The sequence below is a fragment of the Lutra lutra genome, chromosome 3, assembly GCF_902655055.1.
Source record: "Lutra lutra chromosome 3, mLutLut1.2, whole genome shotgun sequence".
Lineage (NCBI taxonomy): Eukaryota > Metazoa > Chordata > Mammalia > Carnivora > Mustelidae > Lutra > Lutra lutra.
The window spans coordinates 36,970,958-36,996,752 of record NC_062280.1 but is presented as its reverse complement, the minus strand read 5'-3'; the positions used below and the strand labels follow the sequence as shown (position 1 = coordinate 36,996,752).

Sequence of the window (25,795 nt, the reverse complement as noted above, 5' to 3'; positions counted from 1 at the left end):
AACACTCATTAAGTCAGTCCTTTAAAAGTAAGTCACTGAAAAAGAAAAAGTGAGGTTGGATATGGTATTCAAATACATTTATCACTTTGCACATCTTCTTAGTCAATGTAGGATATGGGTCTTTGACAACAACTGTAAGATATAAAAACTCAAATAGTTTATAAATTACTTTAATGCCTCCATATAAAATACATACAAACTGAAAATACTAGATATAATTGGAAAATTATTCATAAAGGTAGAACCACTCCTTGTATAATGGATTACTAAAAAGAAATAAATGATGCATTGATGTAAGTCCATCAGTTGTAACAAATGTACAGGTTTGGTGGGGGTTGTTGATAATGGGACATGTTTGGGGCAGGGCAGAGAATATATGGGAAACCACTATATCCTCCACTCAGTTTCACTGTGAATCTAAAACTGCTCTAAAATATAAAGTCTAGGGGCGCCTGGGTGGCTCAGTGGGTTAAGCCGCTGCCTTCGGCTCAGGTCATGATATCAGAGTCCTGGGATCGGGCCCCGCATCGGGCTCTCTGCTCAGCGGGGAGCCTGCTTCCTCCTCTCTCTGCCTGCCTCTCTGCCTGCTTGTGATCTCTCTGTCAAATAAATAAATAAAATCTTTTTTAAAAAAATAAAATATAAAGTCTATTAAAAAAAGAAAAGAAAAGAAAGGAAGGAAGAAAGAAAGAAAATGCAATAAAATAAATATACTCACTATTTCTGCCGTGTGACCCCTAAAGGTATGGTAACATTTTCCTGTTTCTACACTCCATAGCTTACAAGTCTTATCGAAGGACCCAGTGGCAATTTTGTCACTAAGATTTAAAAAAAAAAATGGATTTTGAAAAAAAATTCAAGCACAGTATATCATACACTGAATTAAGACAAGAGATATTAATACATGGGTTTATCTAGTCAGGAATTTACTTTGTTTTTAAAACAAAAAGCAATCTGGCATTTGTTTCAGTGGACAACAAAATTAAGGTCTAATTTTTCAATAGTATCAGTTTATATGTTTAATTTTAAGTATTTTACATTAAAATATTGCATTAAAAAGTAATAAATTTATGTTTGGGATTACAATAAGCTTTTAAATTAGCAAAATGAATATGGTACAAAATTTAGTTTAGAAAATTCTTACCAAATGGAAATAAATAATGTATGAGTTGCAGGGACACAAAAAAAATTCTATTAGCAGGTCTACTGATAATTTTGAATTTAAAAGAAGAAGAATGAAAATATATAAATAATTTAATTTATACCATATGACTAGATAAGGTTTTGAGAACTTAGTGTCTCCTTGGGAAAATAATGCTAATATTACTCTAATTGTAAGGTCTTTGAACAAGAGGGAGGGTCTAGAGAAGAAATATGGTGAAGACCAGTACCTTGCAAACAAGAGGCTTCCTGTGTATACCGGGGAGCAGGGTTACTATCAACAACCAACAGGTAAGAGTAGGTTGGCCTGTTTGGCTTTCATCCTAGAACTAAAACTTTTCCTTTACCATTGACTCCTGTCTTTTATAGCAAGTCGTCCAAATGTTCATCCAACTGGGTCATCAATTACAATGCAGGTTCACCGTTCAAAAGTGTGAAATGTCTTAAGAGCCAAAATACATATCCTAAAGCAAATTCTATGTGCTTGGCACAGTTGCAGAATTCATATTTTGTCTAAACTAACACCAACGCCCTGTATATCTCCTTTGCTCTCAGGCCACCCACATAGTGTTTCTGTGGTCTCTGATTCTAAAGGAAATGAGGGGTGCGCCTGGGTGGCTCAGTGGGTTAAGCATCTGCCTTCACCCCGGTCATGATCTCAGAGGCCTGGGATTGAGCCCCGCATCGAGCTCTCTGCTCAACAGGGAGCCTGCTTCCCCCCACGCCGTTCCTGCCTCTCTGCCTACTTGTGATCTCTCTGTCAAATAAATAAATGAAGTCTTTAAAAAATAATAAAATAAAAAATAAAATAAATGAGGTCCTTTCTATCCATGCTCCAGGGACATTTATTTTTTTCTGGAGAACACCCACTGAACCCACTTAGAGCTTCCTTACACTCAAGGCTGGTTGTCAACCCAAGGTCTGCACTGGCTCTCTCTCCATCCAGTCTAGGCATTCCTCATCAGCTGCTGATGTCCACCAACTTCTGCTCAGACACACTGAGAGCCCTGTGTGCTCTTTTCCTGCTCCTTCTCTCCATTTCCCATCCCTCCTGCCCCTCAAACATATTGTCTCAAGTGCTGTTGTTTCTCAGTTAATTACTGTTTGGTCACACACATATGCCTCTACATGAGAAAAGATAATACTGATCACATATTTTTTTAGAATTACTTTATTGAATCAAAGCTTACTCCTGACCTAATATATAGAACACATAAACACTAAACTGGCTGAAGTTCACCTCTCTGTCTCTCTCTCTTTCCCTCCTCTCTCTTTCTCTCTCTCTCTCTCTCTCTCACACACACACACACACACACACACTCCCTCTCATTCTTTGGTGGTTATCTAGAACTCATTCTGCTGAAACCCCAATGCCCCAAAATGCCCTGGAAAATGCTGCTTTAATCCATACATAAAGATTGAATTATGTAACTGGACAGGAAAGTTTTTCCATCAGGGGGTCTTGGTAGAATCCAATAAAAGGGCCAAAAAGTGAAGGGTTCCTGACCTCTCTATCCCCCCAAAAAACTTTGTTCTCAGATAGGCATGCAAAAATATCATATCTTCTAAGTAGACTTTACGTGATATGGTAATATATTGTAGAGACTATACTTCTAAGGTGCTTTAAATAACATTGCAATTAAAATAGAAATTATACTAGAAGTAAAACATGATCATCTACAATTTCAATAAAATCTTTGTCTCCCACAGGTTGGGGAAATAAGAAATTATAAAAATTATCATTCCCTGCAATGTAAAACTGCATCACATCGTAGTTGACTTTTTGGTAATGCAATTGGAATATTTAATCATTTTTTTTAAAGATTTTATTTATTCATTTGACAGAGAGAGATCACAAGCAGGCAGAGAATTAGGCAGAGAGAGAGGGGGAAGCAGGCTCCCCGCTGAGCAGAGAGCCCGATGTGGGACTCGATCCCAGGACCCCGAGACCATGACCTGAGCCGAAGGCAGCGGCTTAACCCACTGAGCCACCCAGGCGCCCCTGGAATATTTAATCATTTTAATGTACCAATTAGGTTTGACTGTGCCATCACAATTAATGTTTTAAAAGTGTGTTGCATTTTAAAGAGATGTAATGACATTAGCAACCTACATATCAAGTGTTTAATATTTGTGGTATAAAATTTCGACTCTAAGTGCATCAAATTTTTATAAAACTCCCTTTTATTATTGCCCTCGCCACTATCTTACACTGTTTTCATGTCTCTTGAATCTACCACTTTATCTGCCTCCAACCAATCTCCTTGTCTCCTGTTTCTTCCCAGTCCAAACCCTCTGGCCCCTTGTCTCTGCCGTAACAGCCCTCCTGAATAGCACTCTCATTGAGTCCCTCCTTGGTTCACAAAGCTTTCATCACAACTCCGTCCTCCAGAACAGAGTCCAAACTACACAGAACACTATGATCTTGGCCACTTTTGTTTCTCACCAGGAAATGTCCACTAGAGAGCCGGGGGCACTGGGCGAGCCAGACGGAGTCCTACCTAACCTCCGGAGCTGCAGGGTGCCCTCACCCAGGATGTCCTCCCCTTTCCCTCTGTCTTCTACTTTCCATGCTTCTGCTTGAGCCTCACATCATCTTGAAAGCCTCTACCAGGAGAAATCACATGGATCTTTCTCCTCTTAACTTTTAAACCATTTGTTGTTTTTTTCTAGTCATCATAATACCTATATTTATTGAAACAGCATGGTGAATGGAAAAAGTTGGTGAGTCATCAAGTAAAAGACACACATTAAAATTTTTTTACTCAAATATGCAAGGCCAAGGCCTTTTCTTTGGCTAACTAGAGCTCATTAAGTATCTTTCAGAAATCATATCCAACCTCTACCACTTCCAATTCTTTTCTTAAAAATGGGATGAGAATGTAAACATACATGCAGAACAATCTGAATGCAAAGGTTTTCTAAATGTTTCAATGTGCTTTCTAATTTTTGCATTGATATCATCTACAACTTCATTCAGTAGTAATTTTTTCCAAGATTTGCCTCATCTATGTTTTCACAAAAAACCAACAGCTTTATTTTCATAGTCATATTTCATTAGTTTAAGCAATGCTCAATTAAATACCATAATTACAAATGAAAGCACAGCCAACATAAGCTGACTGAAGGGCAAACACAACTAACTCTTGGTAGGTTGCCTAAACAGCGGGACAAGAAGCTGAGCATACCAGTGGGGGGCGCAGTTGTTGCAAGCATTCAGGGAGCAGAAGGAGAGCTAAAGAACTAAGTTAATCTGTTGAATCAGGTAACTAGAGGTTGGTTGAAAATGCAAATATATTTTGTACTGTTATGTATCATGTTACTGTACACATTTTTTTCCCTGCTATAGATGGTAAATTAACTTTTAAACAAGGTAAACCGTGCTATGTGGGTATGTCAGAGTCTCCAGATGCCATTGCTATAATCATCAGTAGGAACTGCCTGTCAGAGAACTCTGAAGGGAAGGGACTGAGCTCTGCTTGAACTTGGACTCTCGCTTTCCTGTTTACTATGTGATCCTGGGAAGGGTACTTGAACTTTATACACTTTATATGAGAACAGTAATACCTGTCCCAAAACCCCTTTAAACACTGAAGAAGGTATTTAGAAGGCTTTCAATGCACACATCAGGCATTTGGCAAATTAGTTTTCTTTTTTCCACGTAGGGGGAGAAGAACAAACAAATTAATGGATTAAAAAGGCATAAGTGAATGAGTGAATGTCTCTGTACCCGTATGGATTGTTGAATGCTATGGCATAGACCACATTCCTGTGGCCCTCCAGGGTGTGAAGTTCCTCTCCAGATGCAGTGTCCCAGACTTTACATGTCCGATCATAGCTTCCTGTGATAAAGCTAAGACAAGGAATATAAATGAATCACAAAGTGACAATAGCAGGGTGTTTATCCTCATTTTTTTTTTTTTTACCTGCAACATTGTAAGCCCATTTATCTTGGTTTTTACTATGGAAATTCTGGATGGAAATTAGGAACAATATCTAAATCCTTGGATTAGAAACTTTCTGATTATCCCTAACTCAAAAAGGAGTCACTAAATAAAGAATAATCCTGCCAGGGGTGCCTGGGTGGCTCAGTTGGTTAAGCCTCTGCCTTCGGCTCAGGTCATGATCCCAGTGTTCTGGGGTTCAGCTCTGCATAGGGCTCTCTGCTCAGCAGAGAGCCTGCTTCTCCCTCTCCCACTCACTCTGCTTGTGTTCCCTTTCACTGTCTCTCTCTGTGTCAAATAAATAAATAAAATCTTTTAAAAAGAATAATTATTCTTATAAATAATTAATAACTAGAGCATTAATCATAACGTTTTCTGAAATTCTAACATATTTCAATAAACAGCATCATTCTTCCCATTGGTCCCACCATAAAATTATGAGCACCATCTTTGATTCCTTTAATTCCCTCACATCCCACACACAATCTATTAGTAAATCCTGTTAGACCAATCTCAAAATACATCCCTAGTGTGGCTTCTTCTCACCAGGCTCCATTGCCTCCATCTCTTGCCTCCACAAATGGAACCATCTTCTAATGGGTCTTGGCTGGTACTTGGTCCTTACAAGTCTGTTTTCCACACTGAAACTGGAGTTATTTTTTTTTTTTTAACCTTCCTTAGATGGCTTCCTAGCAATCTAGAGGAAAATCCAAATTCTGCTCATGGCCCATAAGGCCCTCAGTACTGGCCATCTCTGGGACTTCAACTTTGCCCTTGTTTTTCTTTGTTTACACATGCTAGTTCTTCCACCCATCTGGTTTACTGCTGTAGACTGCACGACCTGGAACATGACTGGCACACTAGTAAGTGTTCAGTGAACATTTGCTTAAGATTTGCAATCCTCTTACATGACTATCCTACTACAGGAATAATTAGCATGTTGGCCTCTCAAATTTTAAAGTAAAATAATAGTATCTCAGTTATCCCTCAAATATTCCATTAGGAAATATACTCCCCGACACAGGAAAAAAAAATGCACAAAATTAGAAAGCCAGTCTCTACGTCAAATGATAATGATAAAAGTTGAACACAAATCCTGACATTGAAACTCAAATAAATGAAAGAGCTGACAAGACAGTGTATCTATGATTCCTCTCTAGGCATCTCCTCACAGCTTCTTCAGGGATGTAAATTAGTACATTCGTGATGGAAGACAGGATGGTGGTTCCAAAAAAAATTAAAAATTGAACTACCATATGATCCAGTAATCTCACTTCTGGATGCATATCCAAAAAATGAAATCAGAATCTCATAGAGCTATCTGCACCTCATGTTCTTTGCAGCATTGTTCACAGTAGCCAAGATATGGAAACAACATAAATGTCCATCAAGAAATGAATGGAATATTATTCAGCCATGAGAAAGAAGGAAATGCTGCCATTTACTACAACGTGAATGAACTTAGAGGACATTATGCTAAATAAAATAAGCCAGACACAGAAAGACAAATATTGTCTGACCTCACTTATATGTGGAATCTAAAAAAAAGTCAAATTCACAGAAGCATAGAATAGAACAGTAGTCACCAGGGGTGGGGAGTGGGAGAAATGGAGACGCACTGGTCAAAGGGTATAACATTGCAGTTATGTGGGATGAATAAGACTAGAGATGCAATCCACAGGCATAAAGACTGTAGTTAATAATACTGGATTGAATACAGGAAAGATGCTAAAATAATACATTTCAAGTGCTCCCTTCACACACACAAAAAAAGTGGTAACTGAGTAGATAATGTTAATTAACTCAACTGTAACAATTACTTTACTATGTATATGTATGTCAAATTATGTCACCTTAAATATCTACAAGTCTAATTTAAAAAAAGAAATTTCTATTCCTTGGTTGTTAAAAATGAGAAATAAAGACTAGAAATGGAAATATAGAAATAAAGAGGTGGCACACAGAGGATTCTCAGGGCAGAGAAATTGCTCTGTGTCATGTCTTAATGGGGGATCCCTGTCATTGCACATTCATCAACCCCTAGAATGTATGAAAGCAAGAGTGACCCCTAATGCAAACTATGAGCTTTGAGTGATAATGATGAGTTTGTCAATGTAGGGCCAGCAAAGAGGGAATCTGAGGGTGTTTGGGGGCCAGGTGTACATGGCAAATCTCTGAACCTTTTGCCCAATTTTGCTATAAACCTAAAACCTCTATAAAACATATTCTAATAATTTCTTTCATTCAAAAATTTTAAAATTTTAGAGGCACCTGGGTGGCTCAGTTGGTTAACCATCATCTGCCTTCAACTCAAGTAATTATCCAGGGTCCTGGAACTGATCCCTACATCAGGTTTCTCACTCTGGGGAGAGTCTGCTTATCCTTCTCCTTCTGCCCTCCCCATCGCCACTCTGTTCGTGCTCTCTCTCTTGCTGTCTCCCAAATAAATACATAAAATATTCAAATAAACTAAAATTTTTAAATTTTAAATAAATAAATTTGAGAAACTTACCATGAGCCTGATTTATTAAGTGCAACATTAGTCAATGGCAGTATATGTGCTCTGAGAACCTTCAATGAAAGAAATCACAATTTGTTTTAAACTGAAAAAAATTAAGTTTAACTCATTAATTTTTACTTCAAACTAATGAAGACATTCAAGTTTGTCTTAATTATAAATAAACAGACAATAGTCACTATCTGAACAAATGAGAAAAAAATACATTGTGTCTTATACCATTCAGACCATTAAGACATTTGATAGTTACAAATAATTGCAAAAACAAAATTAAATCTGTGTTTTCCATGAATTTGATTTTAAGATAAATTACTGATATTAAATAAGATATCAAATAGCACGAATTTATAATATTTTCTTTTAAATACTGCACATGGGGGCCCCTGGTGGCTCAGTGGGTAAGCGTCTGCCTTAGGCTCAGGTCATGGTCCCAGGGTCTGGAAGTCCTGGGATTAAGCCCCGGACTGAGCTCCCGGCTCAGCGAGAAGCTTGCTTCTCTCTCTCCCACTCCCCCTGCTGTGTTTCCTCTCTCTCTAAGTCCCTTTCTGCAAACCAAATAAAAAAAATCTTTAAAAAGGAGAAAATAGTAAATACTGCACATGGTTTTGTAAATATGCATGAATAGTATATAGAGAAAATACACCAAATATGTTTTGAATATAGATTTTACAATTTTTTATTACTTTTGGACTCCTAAACTCCTCTAGAGTCAGGATATGTATTTTTTTGTTTATCTTTCAACTTCTACATTGTCAAGCACATGGTGGATGCTTAATATTTATCGAATGAACATACATAAATTGGATAGTCTGTTTATAGATAAAGTGATTGCCAAGGCTGGGCCAAACCCAGTTATTTCTACTGCAGGAGTATAATTATTAATACTGTCCCCTTTCCCTATCAAAAATATTCCCTTTGGAGGATAAATTACAAGGTCCTGTGAGTTATAGAACTCATATTTGAAGTTAAATACTGCCACCTGCTGGAACAAAGCGGTATCATAAGAATAATTTCTTAATCTTTCAATAATACAGTGAAGGGATGACTACGAAAGATTGAATATTTTCTTTCAGATAGAATATGTCAATTATCTAAATAATAATTAAATTTTCTTATAGTTTTATTTAAATAATAAAAATAAAATCAGTGTAATATGAAGCAATACTAAACTATTAAATATTGTTAAATAAATAAGAAAAACTAAAAATGTCCTGAATAATTGACTATATTTGTGATATTTTTACTATAACCAGCAAAAGCTGATTAGAAAAAATAGGTACATTTGCACTGCATTTAAATTATTATAGAAGTCATATCAATAAATAATTTACTGAAGTATAGTTTAGTTCACATGGAAGCAGAAAATATTAAGTTATTGATGTACTGTGAAATACAACTTCTTGATATTAGTCCAACTGGAAAAAAATTTAATTCTTCAATAACTTAAGACAACCTTAATGGTCATCCTTTAAGTATAACACTGTAAAGAAGAGCCAAACTTACTAAAAATCTTTCTTTAACTTCTCAAGAAATAAATGTTAGAATTTCACTTAGTCAGTCAATAAACAAACATTTGTTGAGACTTAGTCTTAGCAAATATATGTGAAGCACAGAGGGGAAAGAGAAAATATAATCTGTATTTTGTTTCAAATTGGTAGGATACCAACTAATTCATTGAAGTTCTTGTATTTAGTTTTCTTAAATACTCATTACCTTAAAAAGATAAAATTTGTGATTGCTGTGCTGTCTGAGTTTATCTTGTAACCTCTGTATTAAAAGCTTTACTTGATCTGATCGTGAAGCTGTGATTAGAGGCTCTGCTTTTTGTATTTCTTCTACTAAGGCATTGACATCAGTGCTGAAATTCACAAAAAAAAAAGTTACTTTTTTTCTATGCCAAAATTTGCATAGACATACATTGCAGGAAGAATTGTATTGTGTTATGAAGCACATCTATAAAATGTCAAAACACCATAGCTTTATTAGGAGATTTCGGGGGGTGGGGAGTACAAATCAGTAAAATCAAGCCTGCAGAAAAGTGGCTCAGGTTCTTCAGAATGCACCATCATGAACCAGGTCTTCTCCTGTGGAAAGTGTGCAAGAATTATGATTTGCTCACCTGAGAAGCCCAAGTGCATACTGGTTCTATACATGAGCTCTTTATTTTCTTCCTTTTTTTTTTTTTGGTCTCTTTAATGAACCCCTACAGAATGTTCCTGGTACCACTATATTTTGTACCTTATTTTTGCTCTCTTGCTTAAACAACCCCCTAATTTAATGCTTTTATCATAATTACTTCAGGGATGAAGAAACTGAGGTTTGGAAAGGTTAAGTTTTAAATATTTTTTAAGGAAAGAGAAAGTACCTAACCAAAAATGGACATTCAAAGAACAATGATGATTAATATTTCATATGGACTATAGCATCGTTCTCTTAAAAAAAAAAAAGCTGCTCTGAGAATTATGAATTCAACTTTCCCCCAATATTCAAATAGCCTATGGCAATGCTGATTAATTTTGCTAGTCTGGAATAATTGTTCAAGACAAAGAGTAATGTCTATAAACCACAAAGCAACCAAAATAGGTCATTTTGGCTCCTCATGCCAAATTCTGCTTCATCAGCTGTTTGTCGCAGATGTCACTTCTCAATAACCCACCTATCTCTCCTACCTCTGTCTCAACAGCTGCTTCTCAGAAATGCAAACTCAGATAAGCAAGCCTCTCCTCTTCATAAATAAACAGTTCCTGAGGTTCCGTCCATGTAAGGGACTGAGCTGGAAGACTAGTCATCCGACTAACATTTACCCTACTATTGCTTAGGCCCTGGGAGGGTAAAAGGCACAGTCCCAGCTCTCAAGAAATACAATGTATCGGAATCAGAATGAATATTTAGAACAGAAATGAATCAGAGGCAGTTTATAATGATGACTTCGATAAATTCCGAGAGAGTCAGTTGTCCAAGGGCTTATACTTTCCTAAGAATTAAGATGATGATAATGCCTCTTGGAAAGTTTTCCGACCATTGTTATAAATCAAAACAGATTTCCCAGCAAGATCTAAATTCACCAGATATTCACCAGATGTACAGATATTTAATCTGTACATCCCAAGCCTGTGAATTCTAATTGTTCTTTTCCAATATAGTAACTCCAGAATGTTCCCTATCTTGCAAATATTTTTATGTGCAGAATTCTTCTAAATTCTTGAGCAGAACCAGAAGTAACATCCATACTTTTTTTTTTACTTGACATTTATACACTACAAAGCATGACTACTGCATCCTAAGGACCTATACCTTTTTAAATATAAAATCTGTATTTTTCTGCCTCTCTAGCTGAAAGTTATTCTCTCATATAAACATTAATCTGTGCCACTCACATGATGTCCCACTCAGTACAAGTTGTTTCTCAAACTGGAAAACACATTCACTGAGGTCGGGATTAAGATTTTGTATAGCTTCTCATTGACCCTAACCTAGAGCTTTCCATGTAGAAGGTGCAGATAACCTCATTACAGACTCAATAAATAAAAACAAATAAATGAATGTCTAACAAAGGAACTTTCTACACACTGGCATAATCAGTAACATGTGCCAGTTACAAAAATAACTGACAATCCTGACTTGATCTTAGACCTGTCTTCCCTGAAAATAGATAAAACAATGACTTCCAGGGGCGCCTGGGTGGCTCAGTGGGTTAAGCCGCTGCCTTCGGCTCAGGTCATGATCTCGGAGTCCTGGGATCGAGCCCCGCATCGGGCTCTCTGCTCTCTCGGGGAGCCTGCTTCCTCCTCTCTCTCTGCCTGCCTCTCTGCCTGCTTGTGATCTCTCTGTCAAATAAAAACAAAAACAAAAACAAAAAAAAAAACAAAAACAAACAAACAAAAAAACCAATTACTTCCACGTGAAATTCAGTGGCATTATCTTTGCCACTATTTATTCTTTGGTTAAACAATAAACGATTGAGTACCTTCTTTGTGTGGTCACTTGGAATAAGAAGAGAACTCAACGTAAACCATCACCACCCTAGCCACTCCCTGTCCTCACCCTCAGACAAGCTCTGGACCTCTCTAGTGGCCACAGTTCTGAGAAGCCATGTTGTTTGGGCTCATTTCAAAACTCCAGAGCAGCTCATCTGCTATTTACCTACAGTTATGTGAGAGGTCCCTTGGCTATCAGTTTCTGTTCCCCTCCCCGATAATCATGACAAAGAAGGACAGTCACAATGGGAAATCCCTTATTTCTCTGGGTCAACAACTCTGAAACAGGTATCATGGTATTTTTTTTCTTCATGATATTTTTGTTCTATTTGAAAATTTTCTCCCACTCAAACTATCTTTACTTTATCTGAACATGGGTTTCTGCAGGATAATCACTAATCTGATTCTGTCTCTCAAAGTGGAGTTTTGCCTAGGATTGATTTATTTTTTCCCTTTCTTTCTCTCTTTTTTTCCCCTCTCTCTCTTTCTTTCTTTCTTTTCTTTTCTTTTTTTTTTTTTTTTTTTTTTAGTTTTGCATAGGATTTCCTAAAGAGAATGAATTCTGGGCAGTATGATCTCATAAGAGGATTTCCTAACTCTGCCCCATGACAATTAATAAGGAGGACGTAATGCAATCAGTCCTGTGAGCTGTTTATCTACCAGGAAAGTAACAGGCTCCATTGTCTTCTTAAAATTCCAATAACCAGTATTCCTCAAAAATGTTAAGGTCATCAAAAAGAGGGAAGTCTGAGAGATCATTCACCAAGAGGAGCCTGAGGAGACTTGACAATGAAATGTAATGTGGTATTTTGGAAAAGAAAGAGATAATAGAAGAAAAACATAAAACAAGGAAAATTGGCTAAGATATGGTCTTTAGTTAGCAAGAATGTTTCAGTACCGGTTCACTAGTTAAGACCAATGTACACACGAATATATGATGCTAATAATAGGGGATGCAGGGCATGGGGTATGTGGGAACTCCTGTCTTCACAGTTTTCTAAAACTATTCTAAACTAAAAGATTAAAAACAATAAAAACAGGTCTATTTAGGGTGAAAATAAGGGCAGACTGACTATCCTTTTCCCACCTCCTCCCTACCCAGCAAGACATTCAAGCGGACCTCACTGAGGCAAGCAGGAGTTAATACAGCACCACTAGAACATTGCTCTAGCAATCTGAGTTCATGCAGCTCATCCACACATCATCCTGGGTCAGCGTTTTCCAGTAAAAAAAAAAATCTGGATATGAAACCAGGTTGCACTGAGTAGCTAGTTTACCTGGAACTGAGGTTGAGCAAATCTATGGATTTGGTCCTCAATTCTCCACTCTTTTCATATTCCAACATAATTCCTATAAAAATAAACAAACATGTTATAAACCACTTAGGATGACAACAATGTCAAAAGTTAATCTACTTTGCCATAATTTTTTTTCATTTCTTTTTTTTTTAATTTTATTTATTTATTTGACACACAGAGAGAGATCACAAGTAGGCAGAGAGGCAGGCAGAGAGAGAGAGGGAAGCAGGCTCCCCACTGAGCAGAGAGCCCGACGCGGGACTCGATCCCAGGACCCTGAGATCATGACCTGAGCCGAAGGCAGAGGTCTAGCCCACTGAGCCACCCAGGCGCCCCATTTCTGTTTTTTTTAATTTTAGAATTTCTCTGCATAAAACATGTGCAGTGATGTCTGATTCTAAAACAAGATAGTGTGAACTCACTTTTTCCTAGTGCTTCCTTTAAATACAGCTCACACCCTTGAAATTACTCAACAGGCAATGTTAAAATAATTGAAGGTTGGAGAGAGGGTAGACTGGCTAGAGGTCTCAGGACTTGAGCAATGACAGTGTGATAAGTTCCCTGGATTTTCTGTTTATCTCCTATATACCCCCAAACTGGAAACAAGAGCAACTTGCTGCCTGGAACCACCAAAAAGCATAGACAACAAAAACCAAGTAATAGCAAAGTTTGCTGTCTGTGGCCAAAGGACCAGACAAAGGGAAGTCAGACTAAGAACTAATGGGGAACCCTAAACACTGCTCAATAACTGGGGATTCTTAGGCAGTTTGATCCCCCAGTGGAAAGAAACCCTGTCCCAGTCCCCCTGCAAAGCTGGGCCCCAGCAGTAATCTGATCTGCCTGCAGTAGCCTGGCCACAAAGACCCAGTCCTCCTCAATATCCTCAGCGGGGGCCCCAGGGGGCTATCCAATCTGTCTAGCAGCCACTGGGAAGTCCCAGGATCACTCAAAACCCATTTCACAACCAAGTCATTGGTGGGCAGCCTTATCCACCCTCAGAAGGGACAACAATGAAGTCCTGGGATATCCCAGACCCCACTCTACAACCAGGTACCGAAATGGTCTCTTCCTGCCTTTCAACCAATGGTGTCACCAGGACTACAGTCTTGTCCCCCACACTGTCCTGGAAGGTTATTCAGTGAGAGCAGGCATATTGGGAATTACCTTCTACCCTGCAGGTGGCACCAGCTAGAACTGAGCCAGAGACCTTGCAGCACCAAAAAAATGAAACAGACCAGATTAACATTGCAAGGGCTCATAAACTTAAGCTACCATTGGAACGGAAGCCCACAAGCTAGACAGAACCTCTTTGCTAAATCTAAACATGGTGACAGGTCTGTCAAAGTAGATTCAGATAGGATCAAGAGTCTCCTAATGCAAGAACCAAAATGTCCAGGATACAATAAACAGGAAAAGACAATCACTAGACCCCAATACCCAGGATATAATTAAAAAACCACCCATCACACCAAGAACCAGAGAAAGATGATCAACAAACACGTATAATCTGATGCTGGGATTTTCTGACTACCTCCTTAAAGGAGATGTCGAAAATACTTAAAAACAACCACTTACAATTTCCTGTGAAACAAATGAAAAAATAAAATAATCCCAGATAAATAAAAGTTTTTTTAAAGAAACTAAATGGGAATTATAGAATGAAAAAGTTCAATGGGCAAAATGAAAAACTTGTTAAATAGGTTCAGTAAGAGAATGGAGATGACAAAGGATGGAATCAGTGAACTTGAAGACAGATCAATAGAATATATTCATTCTGAACAACAGAGAGATAATTTACTAGGAGAAAAAAAAATAGTCTCTTACCCACTTTACTTTACTACCTCTATAAATATGGGCCTTAGGACCACTTTATACTCTTTAAATTATTGAGGACACCAAAGAGGTTTTGTTTTTGTAATATTTTCCATATTAAAATTGAAAATTTTTAAATTATTTATTAAACTCCTTTAAAATAATAATAATAAAGTCATAGCATGCTAATGTACATAACATTTTATAAAATAAGAAGAGTAGCATCATTTTGCACTTTAGCACGTATCTTTAATATCTGGCTTATTGAAAGACAGCTGGATTCTCATCTCTGCTTCTGCATTCAAGTGGTTTCTACACAGAGTTTCAGATGAAGTATATGAGAAAAAATCTGGTCATGCACAGATATGTAGTTGGAAAATGAGAAATTATTTTAATTGCATTTCCAGGTAATTGTAGATAATCTTCTTTAATACTGCATTAAAACTTAATAACTAGTAATTCATAAAGATTTGTTGCAATATAGAATCTGAAACCACATCAATTAATTCTTCATATTCTGTTATATTAAAATCCATTGTTCTATCTCACACTTTCAAAGGATCTTTTATTCATCTATGATTTATCATGCATCAGATATCTGAAAAATATTCGTTTACTGAGTTATACACATCTTCTAAATGTTGACATATATCATCACACAATATCCACCCAAAAAATCACTTTTGTTAATATCACTACCAATATCTATCATCAGAAAACTCTTTCAGGGTCGGTATGCTGCCCAACTCATGATGGTAGATCCAAGTTTTCTGAAATTCTCATTTTTGCCTGAAGGCTCAAATTTTATCACTGGCAAGAAATGCTGACAGTTTGGCCTCAAAGTTCCTGGCTCACTTTGCTCATTTGCAAACAAAATGTCTTCCAAATGTCCAAGTCTGAAAGCCGCATTTGTTTTTTCAGTCTTTCAAGTACAATTGGTGTTCCATGAAGAAAATGGCTGGTTCATCTCTCAGTCACATGACCATACAAGTGTTTTCCTCAAAACAACTATCAAACATCTCTGTGCAGCAAAAGTGCTTAATGAGAACTTTCTATTTCATCAGGCAGAATGCAAGTACTCCCAGGTCAGATTTTGACTATGTTTTTAAGTTTTACCAATTCATCAAGGGCATTCCTAAGTGAAACTGAGGAGGTTTTTGTCCTATCACCAGTTTGTGTCAGTGAGGAATACAATGATCACTATGAAAATTTGTTGCCACCACCTGACGTGGAGTTAAATTTCCAGAGATTTCACTTCCCAGTGCTTTTGTAACCAGTAATGCAAATGTCAACATCATGAAAAAACCAAGAGGTATCTTACTGTTACTATGGAAAGAGGTTTGGCTTTGAGGCCCCACTGAAAAGGCACAAGAGCCCCCAAGGGTCCTCCTACAATGTGAGAATCACTCCCCTAAGATCATATATTTGATACAACAGATGTGATTCTAGAAGCATTTTAGATCAATAGAAAATAGGAAATTCCATCAAACACATATTTATGTTCTAGAGCACTGAACCATTGAGATAGAATGAGGTGGAGTTGAAAGGCATGTACGTTGGCATCAAACAGATCCAGGTTTGAGTTCCAGCTCAAGACCCTACTTATTTCATGAAACTAGTAATCTCATTATACCTCAGTCTTCTCATTTATAGATAATACTTTCATTTTTCTGGTTGAAATTAAATAATATGTATATAAAGCCCCTGGCATCTAGAAACTCATTAAGTATTTCTTATTATCTAGTGAATAATCAAATACTGCCTTGTGACACATAGTCACCTTGTATTAATTAAATTACATCTATGCCTTCTCTCTTTCGTGAGACTGTAACATCTTTGAGAAGAAAACCATATGCTTCTTTATACTTCCAGGAGGAAGTGTAAGATATCCTCCTTGGAATGAGTCGTGATGATTTACGCACAGTAAGCACATGATTTGGCCAGTTTCAAGTACAAGCAACACTGTCAAATGGATTTACACCTTCCCCTCTCTGGCCTTCATTTCTCTCTCAGAGGGGTCTGCCCCTCCCCATTGTCTTTATGATCTTTCTGTTTTCCATCCTCTCCACATCTGACTCACCAGACGATGCCCTCCTGGGTCTGTCTTCTCTTTATCCCTAGTGTCTACCATGAAACTGGTGCACAGGAACTGTTCAAACAGAGCTTGTTGAATACACGAGCTAACTGACAGATGATTGGATGAGTACCCCCAGAATGCTTAATGCAATTGATAGTCCTTATCTTTACGACACGGACTTTCAAAATAATCAACACTATGACCAAATCTCCTTCTTCAGATACAATTATCCATTGGCTTTTATTAAATCTGTCTACTTTGTTACTTTTTTTTTCCATTTTTTAAAATTTATTTTCAACATAACAGTATTCATTGTTTTTGTCCCACACCCAGTGCTCCATGCAATCCGTGCCCTTTCTAATACCCACCACCTGGTTCCTGCAACCTCCCACCCACCCCCTTCAAACCCTTCAGAATGTTTTTCAGAGTCCATAGTCTCTCATTGTTTCACCTCCCCTTCCAATTTCCCCCAACTCCCTTCTCCTAACTCCCCATGTCCTCCATGCTATTTGTTATGTTCCACAAATAAGTGAAACCATATGATAACTGACTCTCTCTGCTTGACTTATTTCACTCAGCATAATCTCTTCCAGTCCCGTCCATGTTGCTACAAAAGTTGGGTATTCATCCTTTCTGATGGAGGCATAATACTCCATAGTGTATATGGACCACATCTTCCTTATCCATTTGTCCGTTGAAGGGCATCTTGGTTCTTTCCACAGTTTGGCAACCGTGGCTATTGCTGCTATAAACATTGGGGTACAGATGGCCCTTCTTTTCACTACATCTGTATCTTTGGGGTAAATACCCAGTAGTGCAATTGCAGGGTCATAGGGAAGTTCTATTTTTAATTTCTTGAGGAATCTCCACACTGTTCTCCAAAGAGGCTGCACCAACTTGCATTCCCACCAACAGTGGAAGAGGGTTCCCCTTTCTTCACATCCCCTCCAACACATGTTGTTTCCTGTCTTGCTAATTTTGGCCATTCTAACTGGTGTAAGGTGATATCTCAATGTGGTTTTAATTTGAATCTCCCTGATGGCTAGTGATGATGAACATTTTTTTCATGTGTCTGATAGCCATTTGTATGTCTTCATTGGAGAAGTGTCTGTTCATATCTTCTGCCCATTTTTTGATATGATTATCTGTTTTGTGTGTGTTGAGTTTGAGGAGTTCTTTATAGATCCTGGATATCAATCTTTTGTCTGTACTGTCATTTGCAAATATCTTCTCCTATTCCGTGGGTTGCCTCTTTGTTTTCTTGACTGTTTCCTTTGCTGTGCAGAAGCTTTTGTTACTTTTCATTCTCCTTTATGGATTCCTCCTCTTACAACTGACCTTTAAATACTGATTTAGGTTACGGTTCGGGTCTAGGAATTCTCTCTTCACTTTACATTTTTTTTGTCTGTATAAATTCACCCATACCCATGGCTCTGATTACCATCAGTATGCCAACAATTACCAGTTGTAATTCTCCTGTCTAAACTTCTGTGTTCTAGATGCATGTGTATCTCACCAGTACCTCAAACAAGTCCTGGATCTTCCTCTTCAATCCTGCTTCTCCTACAGAGCTTATTTCCCAGGGTCAGACGTCACCACTCACATGACAGCACAGCTGCTCTCTTGGGAGGAATTCATCTCAACACAGTCATGCTGCACAGATTTGGCACAACTTAAGTAGGTAAACCCAAGCAGCTGTTGTGTAATGAAGTATAAGGTTTTAGAACCAAAAAATCATTCCATGTGCTTTTAATGACCAGAGCACCCGGATACAGCAGGCAAACAACTGTAACTAACCTTTTCAAAAAATTACAACATTGTGAAAATCTTTTTAAAAACCTATTTATATGTTGTGTGTTCTAGAAAAGATTTAAAAGGGCTTAGAAAAAAATAAATAAAATTCAAAAAGTGAAGATTGGAAGTAGTAAGAATTAGATGCATTGACAAGGGAAGGTTCAAGTAAAGGAAAGATCACATCTATAATTGCATTGAACATTTAAATATAAAATTAACAAAAAATGTGCAAGGCCTAGTTGTACTATGGAACATAAAAGAAAACAGTGATAAATGAGGACACACATTTCTAGATGAGAAAATGTAATATTATAAACATGTCAAATCAATCTATGGATTAAAGTAATTATAATGACTTTATTTTTTGGAATTTGAAAATTTACCATATATTATAACAAACTGTAAAACAAAAAAGTGTGACTCCAGTCAATATAAATGTGACTTAGATCAACATAAAAGAATCCCTTATATATGGGAGTTTAAAAATAAACTGAAGGTAATATTTTAAATTAATGGGGAAAAATAAATTATGCAATAAATAATGATATAATAATAAGTTGGATTTTGGAAAAATTTATAAAACTGATTGCTACCACACAAGATACAAAAATATATTCTAGAGTGATTTGAATTTTTAATATTAAAAACAAAATACAAAATGGTCAAAATAATAGAATATATTTACATCTTAGTGTAAGCAATTGGCTTTTTTTTTAAAGATTTTATTTATTTATTTAACAGAGAAAGAGAGCACAAGTAGACAGAGGCAGGCAGAGAGAGAGGGGGAAGCAGTCTCCCTGCTGAGCAGAGAGCCTGATTTGGGCCTCGATTCCAGGACCCTGAGATCACGCACGACCTGAGCTGTAGGCAGAGGCTTAACCCACTGAGCCATCCAGGCACCCAGCAACTGGCTTTTTTTTTTTTTTTTTAAAGATTTTATTTATTTATTTGACAGAGAGATCACAAGTAGGCAGAGAGGCAGAGAGAGAGAGAGAGGGAAGCAGGGTCCCCGCTGAGCAGAGAGCCCGACGCGGGACTCGATCCCAGGACCCTGAGATCATGACCTGAGCCGAAGGCAGTGGCCCAACCCACTGAGCCACCCAGGCGCCCCAGCAACTGGCTTTTTAAGCATGATGTGAAACTCAACACCTAAAAAAGAAAAAAATGATGCATTTGTCTGAAATAAATTGAAGCTTCTATACAGGAAAAGATACCACAAAGTTAAAGATAAATGATAATCAGCAAAAAAAATTTCAACTATAAATACAAAGCTTAAAGAACTTACTATAAAGAAGCCTAAAAATGATTTTTAGAAAGGAAATGGACAAAAGGCAGGAAAGGCCAGTTTGCAAACAGAGAGCAACAATGGTCAATAAATATACAAAAATAAAATATTCCCAATATTTTAACTGGGAAAAGAAATACAAAATACAAAAAGAGATATAATTTTTACACATCAGAATTGCAAAGATGGCAAAGGCTGATAATACTAAATACTAGCCAGGTTGAGGAAATAGGAATTCTTACTGGTGGTAGACATGTCAGGTGGCTCCCTTCAAGAAGCCATCATACCTGGGTTGCCTGGGTGGCTCAGTGGGTTAAGCCTCTGTCTTTGGCTCAGGTCATGATCTCAGGGTCGTGGGATTGAGCCCTACATCAGGCTCTCTGCTCAGCAGGGAGCCTGCTTCCCCCCCACCTCTGCCTGCCTCTCTACCTACTTGTGATCCCTCCCCTATGTCAAATAAATAAATAAATAAATAAAATCTTTAAAGAAAAAAAAAAGAAACCATCATACCTTCAGTGGGTTGAGCATGCCCTTAGTTATCCTTTTATGTATTTTTCAGAATTTTGTTAAAAATAAATATTACTCTTAAGATAGAAAAAAAAGAGAGAGAAAAATTAGAACATGGAGGAAAAGGGAGAAAAATGATAGAGATTAACATTATTAACATATAAACTCCTGAAGATCAAGATCAAGATCTCCATAAGGTTATTTGAAAACTCGAATAACATATGAAGTTTCTATCAGCTTAAGGTATCACTATCATTAAGGACTGCTTCCTTCCTGTTCTGTAATTTTAAGTATTTTTCATTATATATGAGTACTCAATATGCACTATTTATTCTTAAGGAAAGTAGGCATTCGATAAATAGTTGAGTAAATAAATGATGTGTAAACAGTAGGTAAATTATATAATCTTAATCTGTAACTCAGAGAAAGGTTGGAAAGAATTAGCATTATTCTAAGGAGATGCACTAAATAATTTTAGCAAATTCACAAAATACTGCATTCTTTTTTTCACGGTTATCTTGTTTCTTATAAAATAAAAGTCTTTAAAGTCGACTACTAAAAATTAGCTGCGTTACTATACAGATGGATTTAGAAAACAAAGTGCAAAATCTGAAACCTGTGCATCGGATGGTTCCGCTGTTAAAAAACATCAAGGTCAAATGCTCACCCTCCCCATGACCACTGAGCTGCAGTATTGAGGCAGAAGCTGGGTCGTGCATAGTGAAGAACACAAGCAGAAAACAGACAAAGATGCTCCCCAGAGCACATGTTGTTCTTCAGTGATCGTTGCCCACAGTATCTTAATGTTCTCCATGAATTTTTGTGCAGTAGGTAGGATTCCCAAGAACACTTAAGAAGCTTCTCCCCCGCAAATTCTGCAATGAACTATAAGACTACGCTTCAAAAGATATGAGTGTTCCTTACTCCGATCACATTCAACCAACAAAGACCCTTAGAGTGCTCAGAATATTAATGAGTCTAATTAATGTTTACTTAACTCCTCATGGCCCAAAACACTAGGGGCCTACACACAAGAAGTAAAAGACAAAGACTGCCATGCCTGAGTCAGTTGAAAAGCACGTATGCAACACCTACTCTTCATGAAGTGAAGAGCTTATGAATTAATGAATGAGATAAAAAGAGAATGCCCATGCTTGATTAGCCATATCACTGCCATGTACTTTTAGGAGGCAGAGGGACAAATTCCATGGATGCCAACAGTGGAATGCTCCTGACCCATATGTTATTCAAAAGAAAGTAGGAGGACTGAAATCTGGGGACTAAGAGATTAAACAAAATTGCAGAAGGGATAAAGGTAACACGAGAATGATTCAGTGGTGAGTGATTTTTTTCCTCCTTGATAATGTTATTTCAACACCCACCTGCTATTCAGTAGTACCTTGGAAACTTGCATATAACACATGGCTCACCAAAGACTGGAATTCAGAAATTAAGTATCTAACATGCTAAGTGATATGACTTCATTAGAAGATAATCATTAAGGCAATAGTTGCAAGTTTAAGTCCAAAGCATTATTGAATGGGAGATTGCCATTGGAATCCTGGACTTTCAGAGCTGGAGTGAATCTTACAGATCATCTGTCTCACCTATTCCCACTTCAGAAGGAGCTGAAAGCATTCTACTCAACACACCTTATCTCATTAAACTTGTTTATTCAACAAATATGTGAGCTCGTCTTTATTGACCCATCTCCATCTACTCTAAGTGCTAGAGATGCACTAATAAACAAAATAGACGAAGTCCAGAACCTCAGGAAGCTTTTATTTTAAGTTGGGGTGACCAGGTGAAATACATAGGTAAAACTGTGGTACGTGGCCCTGAGATAGCGCTAAGGAAAAAAAAAAAAAAAAAAAAAACAGCAGAGGACGCACATTCTGTATCCAAGTGAACAATCAGGCAGGCCATGAGGTACTCAGGACTACTCCCTCAGGTTTTTAAACAGAGAAAATAGATGAGATCACCTAACCAATGAGTATAGATAGAGAAGTCCAAGGGCAGAGTGCTGGGACACTCCAACATTAAGATCAGAAGGAAGAGACACCAATAAGATGGATGAAGAAGGAGCCACAATAAAGTGGGATTAAAAACCAGTGTGTCCTGGAAGCCAAGGGACAGAGTGGTCAAATGCATTAGATGCTGCTGTCAGGTCAGGACAAGAAGGAGGCAGAGGCGGCCAGTGGGTTGAGTGATGTTGGAGGTCACTGAGGATCTTGAAGAGTACAGTTTCAAGGGAGCCATGAGGGTGGAAACACGACAGGAGTGAGTCCAAGACAGAAGAGAAGAGAAATCGGGACGCTGTTCTTCCAAGGAGGTTTGCTCTGAAGGGAAAGAGATAAATGGGGGAGTAGCTGCAAAGGGTCAACAGACAGGTTAGGATGGGCGTTGTTACCAACGTGTGACTTGATGGATCGAAACAAATTGCCCAAGCTACAAAATCTGTATACGGTGAGAGCCAGATATTATGATCCCAGAGCTCATCTTCCTAACCTACACTCCACAGCAAAGGGATGAATGAAAGCCAGTCATTCACATGCCTGCCTATTTATGGGAACGAGCCCCAGCCTACACCAAGCATAGCCAAAGTTGTGAATGCATCGAGAGAACAAGCTATTTACAATTTCCCACATGCTACTTCTCACATCTAGGGCCTTTTCGTGTTATTTTAATTGTAATTTTAAGAGGGAGGAAATGAGTTATGATTTTACTACAAATGTTAACTTCACATGGGTGAGAGATAATGCCAGGCCTCCTGTTGCAGGGAAGCCCAGTCTTCTCATCCCGCAAGGATATTTGGTCATCTACTGCTTTGTGGCAAGTTTTGTAGACTTTTTAATTTTATATTCTTCTTATTTTTATTTATTTTTTTAAAGATTTTTAAAATTTGTTAGAGAGAGAGAGAGAGCACAAGCAGGGGGAGCGGCAGGCAGAGGGAGAGGAAGAAGCAGGCTCCCCGCTGAGCAGGGAGCCCCATGAAGGGCTCCATCCCAGGACCCTGGGATCATGACCTGAGCCCAAGGCAGACACTTAACCCACTGAGCCACCCGGGCACCCCTATTCTTATTTTTAAAGTGAGCTCTGAATTGGAACCAAGAGTTCTCCCCTTATTTCTGTGCCTAACGAGTTGGGTGACCAGTGGTCTTCACTCATTCTTCAAAGGTGACCATGTCCTCACCTATGAAACAAGACAACTAGACAAGTTTGTCCCTCTCTAAAACTACAGGATTCTGTGGGTGTATTTTGAAATTCCTCAGCTCATTGGAATCAAGGACTGTGACCTTTAAGCTGAAAGCCCTGGGGCACAGGGCGCCTGGTGGCAGGCCCTCAATAAACGTGTTAGGTCAACTGATAAGCATGGTCTGGAATGCGGACACTCAATTAATATGCTTTGTTGCATATGCATTTTCCTTTTCATACTCAACACATCTTGACTTGATCGTTCTGCTCTGTTTAAAATAAAAAGCAATGTGCTCCTTGTCAGTGTCTTCCCTTCCGGATACCAATCTCTAGGGACATGACTGATCACCACCTCTCCCTCCTCATCCGCCCCATTCCTAACTAGCCAGAAAAGCATTATAACTCCGCAACTTCAAAGTTTAAAGAATTCCTTAAAAATCACTTTAAATGTTTTGAGTAACAGTGTTCAACAACCAAAGGAGCAAGGGGCCCTGTTGGGAATCGCCTGGCTCTCTGTCCCCAACATGGATCACCCGCTAGGGGACTCCGCCGACCCCTCGAGTCCCCGCACCCTCCACCGCCCTGGAGCCTCCCAAGGCCAGAGCCCAGCACCCACGCCAGCACGGAGGAGGCCCGGCCCCTACCTGGCGGGTAATACCGGAGTAGGAGGCCCTTGAGCTTCATTTTCTCCTTCCCAGACCCCTGGTCAACGCTCTTCGTAGCCATGGAAACAGCCAAACAGCAGCTGTGCTTTGGCGCGCATGCGCGAGCATCCGGGGCGCGGAGCTGGGCTTACAGACTTCGGGAGTGGGGTCTGCGGCGCCCGAGACCCGTGGCGGGTTGGGGGGGGCGTCCGCTAGGCGAGGCGCGGCCAGGGAGCACGCCCTGCCCCTGCGGGTGCCCGGACCTGCCTGCTTGTTCGTAGGGGGGGAGACGGGGGCTCCAGAGCGCGTCGCTGAAGAGAGCGCTGCCACCCTCGCTCCGTCTGCACCGTCGGTGCCTGGGCTGCGCAGGGACGGGGGGGCCCCTCCCGTTCTCAGTCAGGGTGACTTCACAACGGGCGAAGCACTCTACGGAGTGCTGGCCGCGCACACTGTGGCCCATTGAGTTTCCAAGGAGAAGGGACGGGAGAAAAGTCCCCTCCTGGTCACCATTCCGGGCCTCTCCTTATGCCCTGTCCTTGTTCCCACAAAAGAATTAGGACCACGATGTATCAGGCTACATTTCCTGATGCTGTGTGGTGCGCTGCGCTTGGCGCCTTATACACCTGTCTCTGTAGAGATTAACAGAGGTTTGAGTGGTGCACCATTTCTTCCCGCCCCCTCTCACGGACGCAACAATCCAGCATCAGAAAAAGTGAGGACCCCCCACCCACCCCCAACTAGTGAGCCACAGAAGCGGGATGGGAGGGCAGGCGCCTCAGAAGCCTGTCAGCTGGAGTCCACAGGGTACTGTCCACCCAGGGTATATGGTTTCCCGGACCTTTTTGTGGCCTATTCGGTTTCTTGCCAGAGTCGGTTCTTTGCCTGTAAAGTCCAGTTCCCGTGAGGAAGACGGTCCTGGAAGAATCAGTGGGGCCAGACTGTCCATTTCCTTTAAGGAATTTGACCTAAATTCCTAAGTCAGAATATCCCCAAAGGCAAGCACTTCCTCCGTGGTCTTCACAACTGTGGGCCACATCTCCTCATCGTCTCCATGTCAATTCTCCAAATTGACTCACTTATTTTACTTCACTTTACTTTTAAATGCAAGCTTGCAAGAAAATTACTGTTAATCCTGTAAATTAGAATTTTGCCCAGTTGTCGATGAGGAGCAGTAGGTAACTGTAAAAATAAATGCGTTTTTTTAAATGCTATGGAATGATCCTATACTCTTACCTACCAGAGACTATGAACCAAAGGCCTTCCAAAGGCCTTCCCTACAAAACAGTAGGGAAGCATCATCAACTATTTGAAATTTTCAAGATAGCCTAGCACCCAACTTAGCCTTTCTACTTCATGTACTCAAAAGGCTGGAGAGATCATTGAAATGAAGAGCCTCTGCATGGAAAAATTAAGCCTAATACAAATGGGAAGCACATAAAAATCCTAGCATCCCACAATTGAGAAACAGAAAAAACAGATGAAATGTAAGATTCCTTCTAGCTCAAAGTCTCCCCTAATCATTAAGACTCTGGAAAAGGTTTAAGTGGGGAAGGGTGAAGAGATCATCTATAGAAACAAGAAGT

General features: G+C 39.0%; 1 protein-coding gene across 3 annotated transcripts in view; it reads right to left on the bottom strand.

The window, feature by feature from the left end:
* DAW1 (dynein assembly factor with WD repeats 1) overlaps positions 1-24,344 on the bottom strand; it is a 48,280-nt gene extending 23,936 nt beyond the window's left edge. Inside the window, exons 1-6 of one of the 3 annotated variants that reach the window (XM_047721425.1) lie at positions 24,213-24,342; positions 12,878-12,950; positions 9,337-9,481; positions 7,618-7,676; positions 4,892-5,014; positions 719-818 (exon numbers count right to left, since the gene is read on the bottom strand). In XM_047721425.1, the coding sequence (XP_047577381.1) occupies positions 719-818; positions 4,892-5,014; positions 7,618-7,676; positions 9,337-9,481; positions 12,878-12,950; positions 24,213-24,294 (582 nt within the window). In that variant the 5' untranslated portion in view covers positions 24,295-24,342. Of the gene's footprint in view, positions 1-718; positions 819-4,891; positions 5,015-7,617; positions 7,677-9,336; positions 9,482-12,877; positions 12,951-20,376; positions 20,410-24,212 lie in introns of those variants that run through there. The other 2 variants (XM_047721426.1, XM_047721427.1) reach the window with 2 other exon arrangements.
* Positions 24,345-25,795: the final 1,451 nt, after the last annotated feature.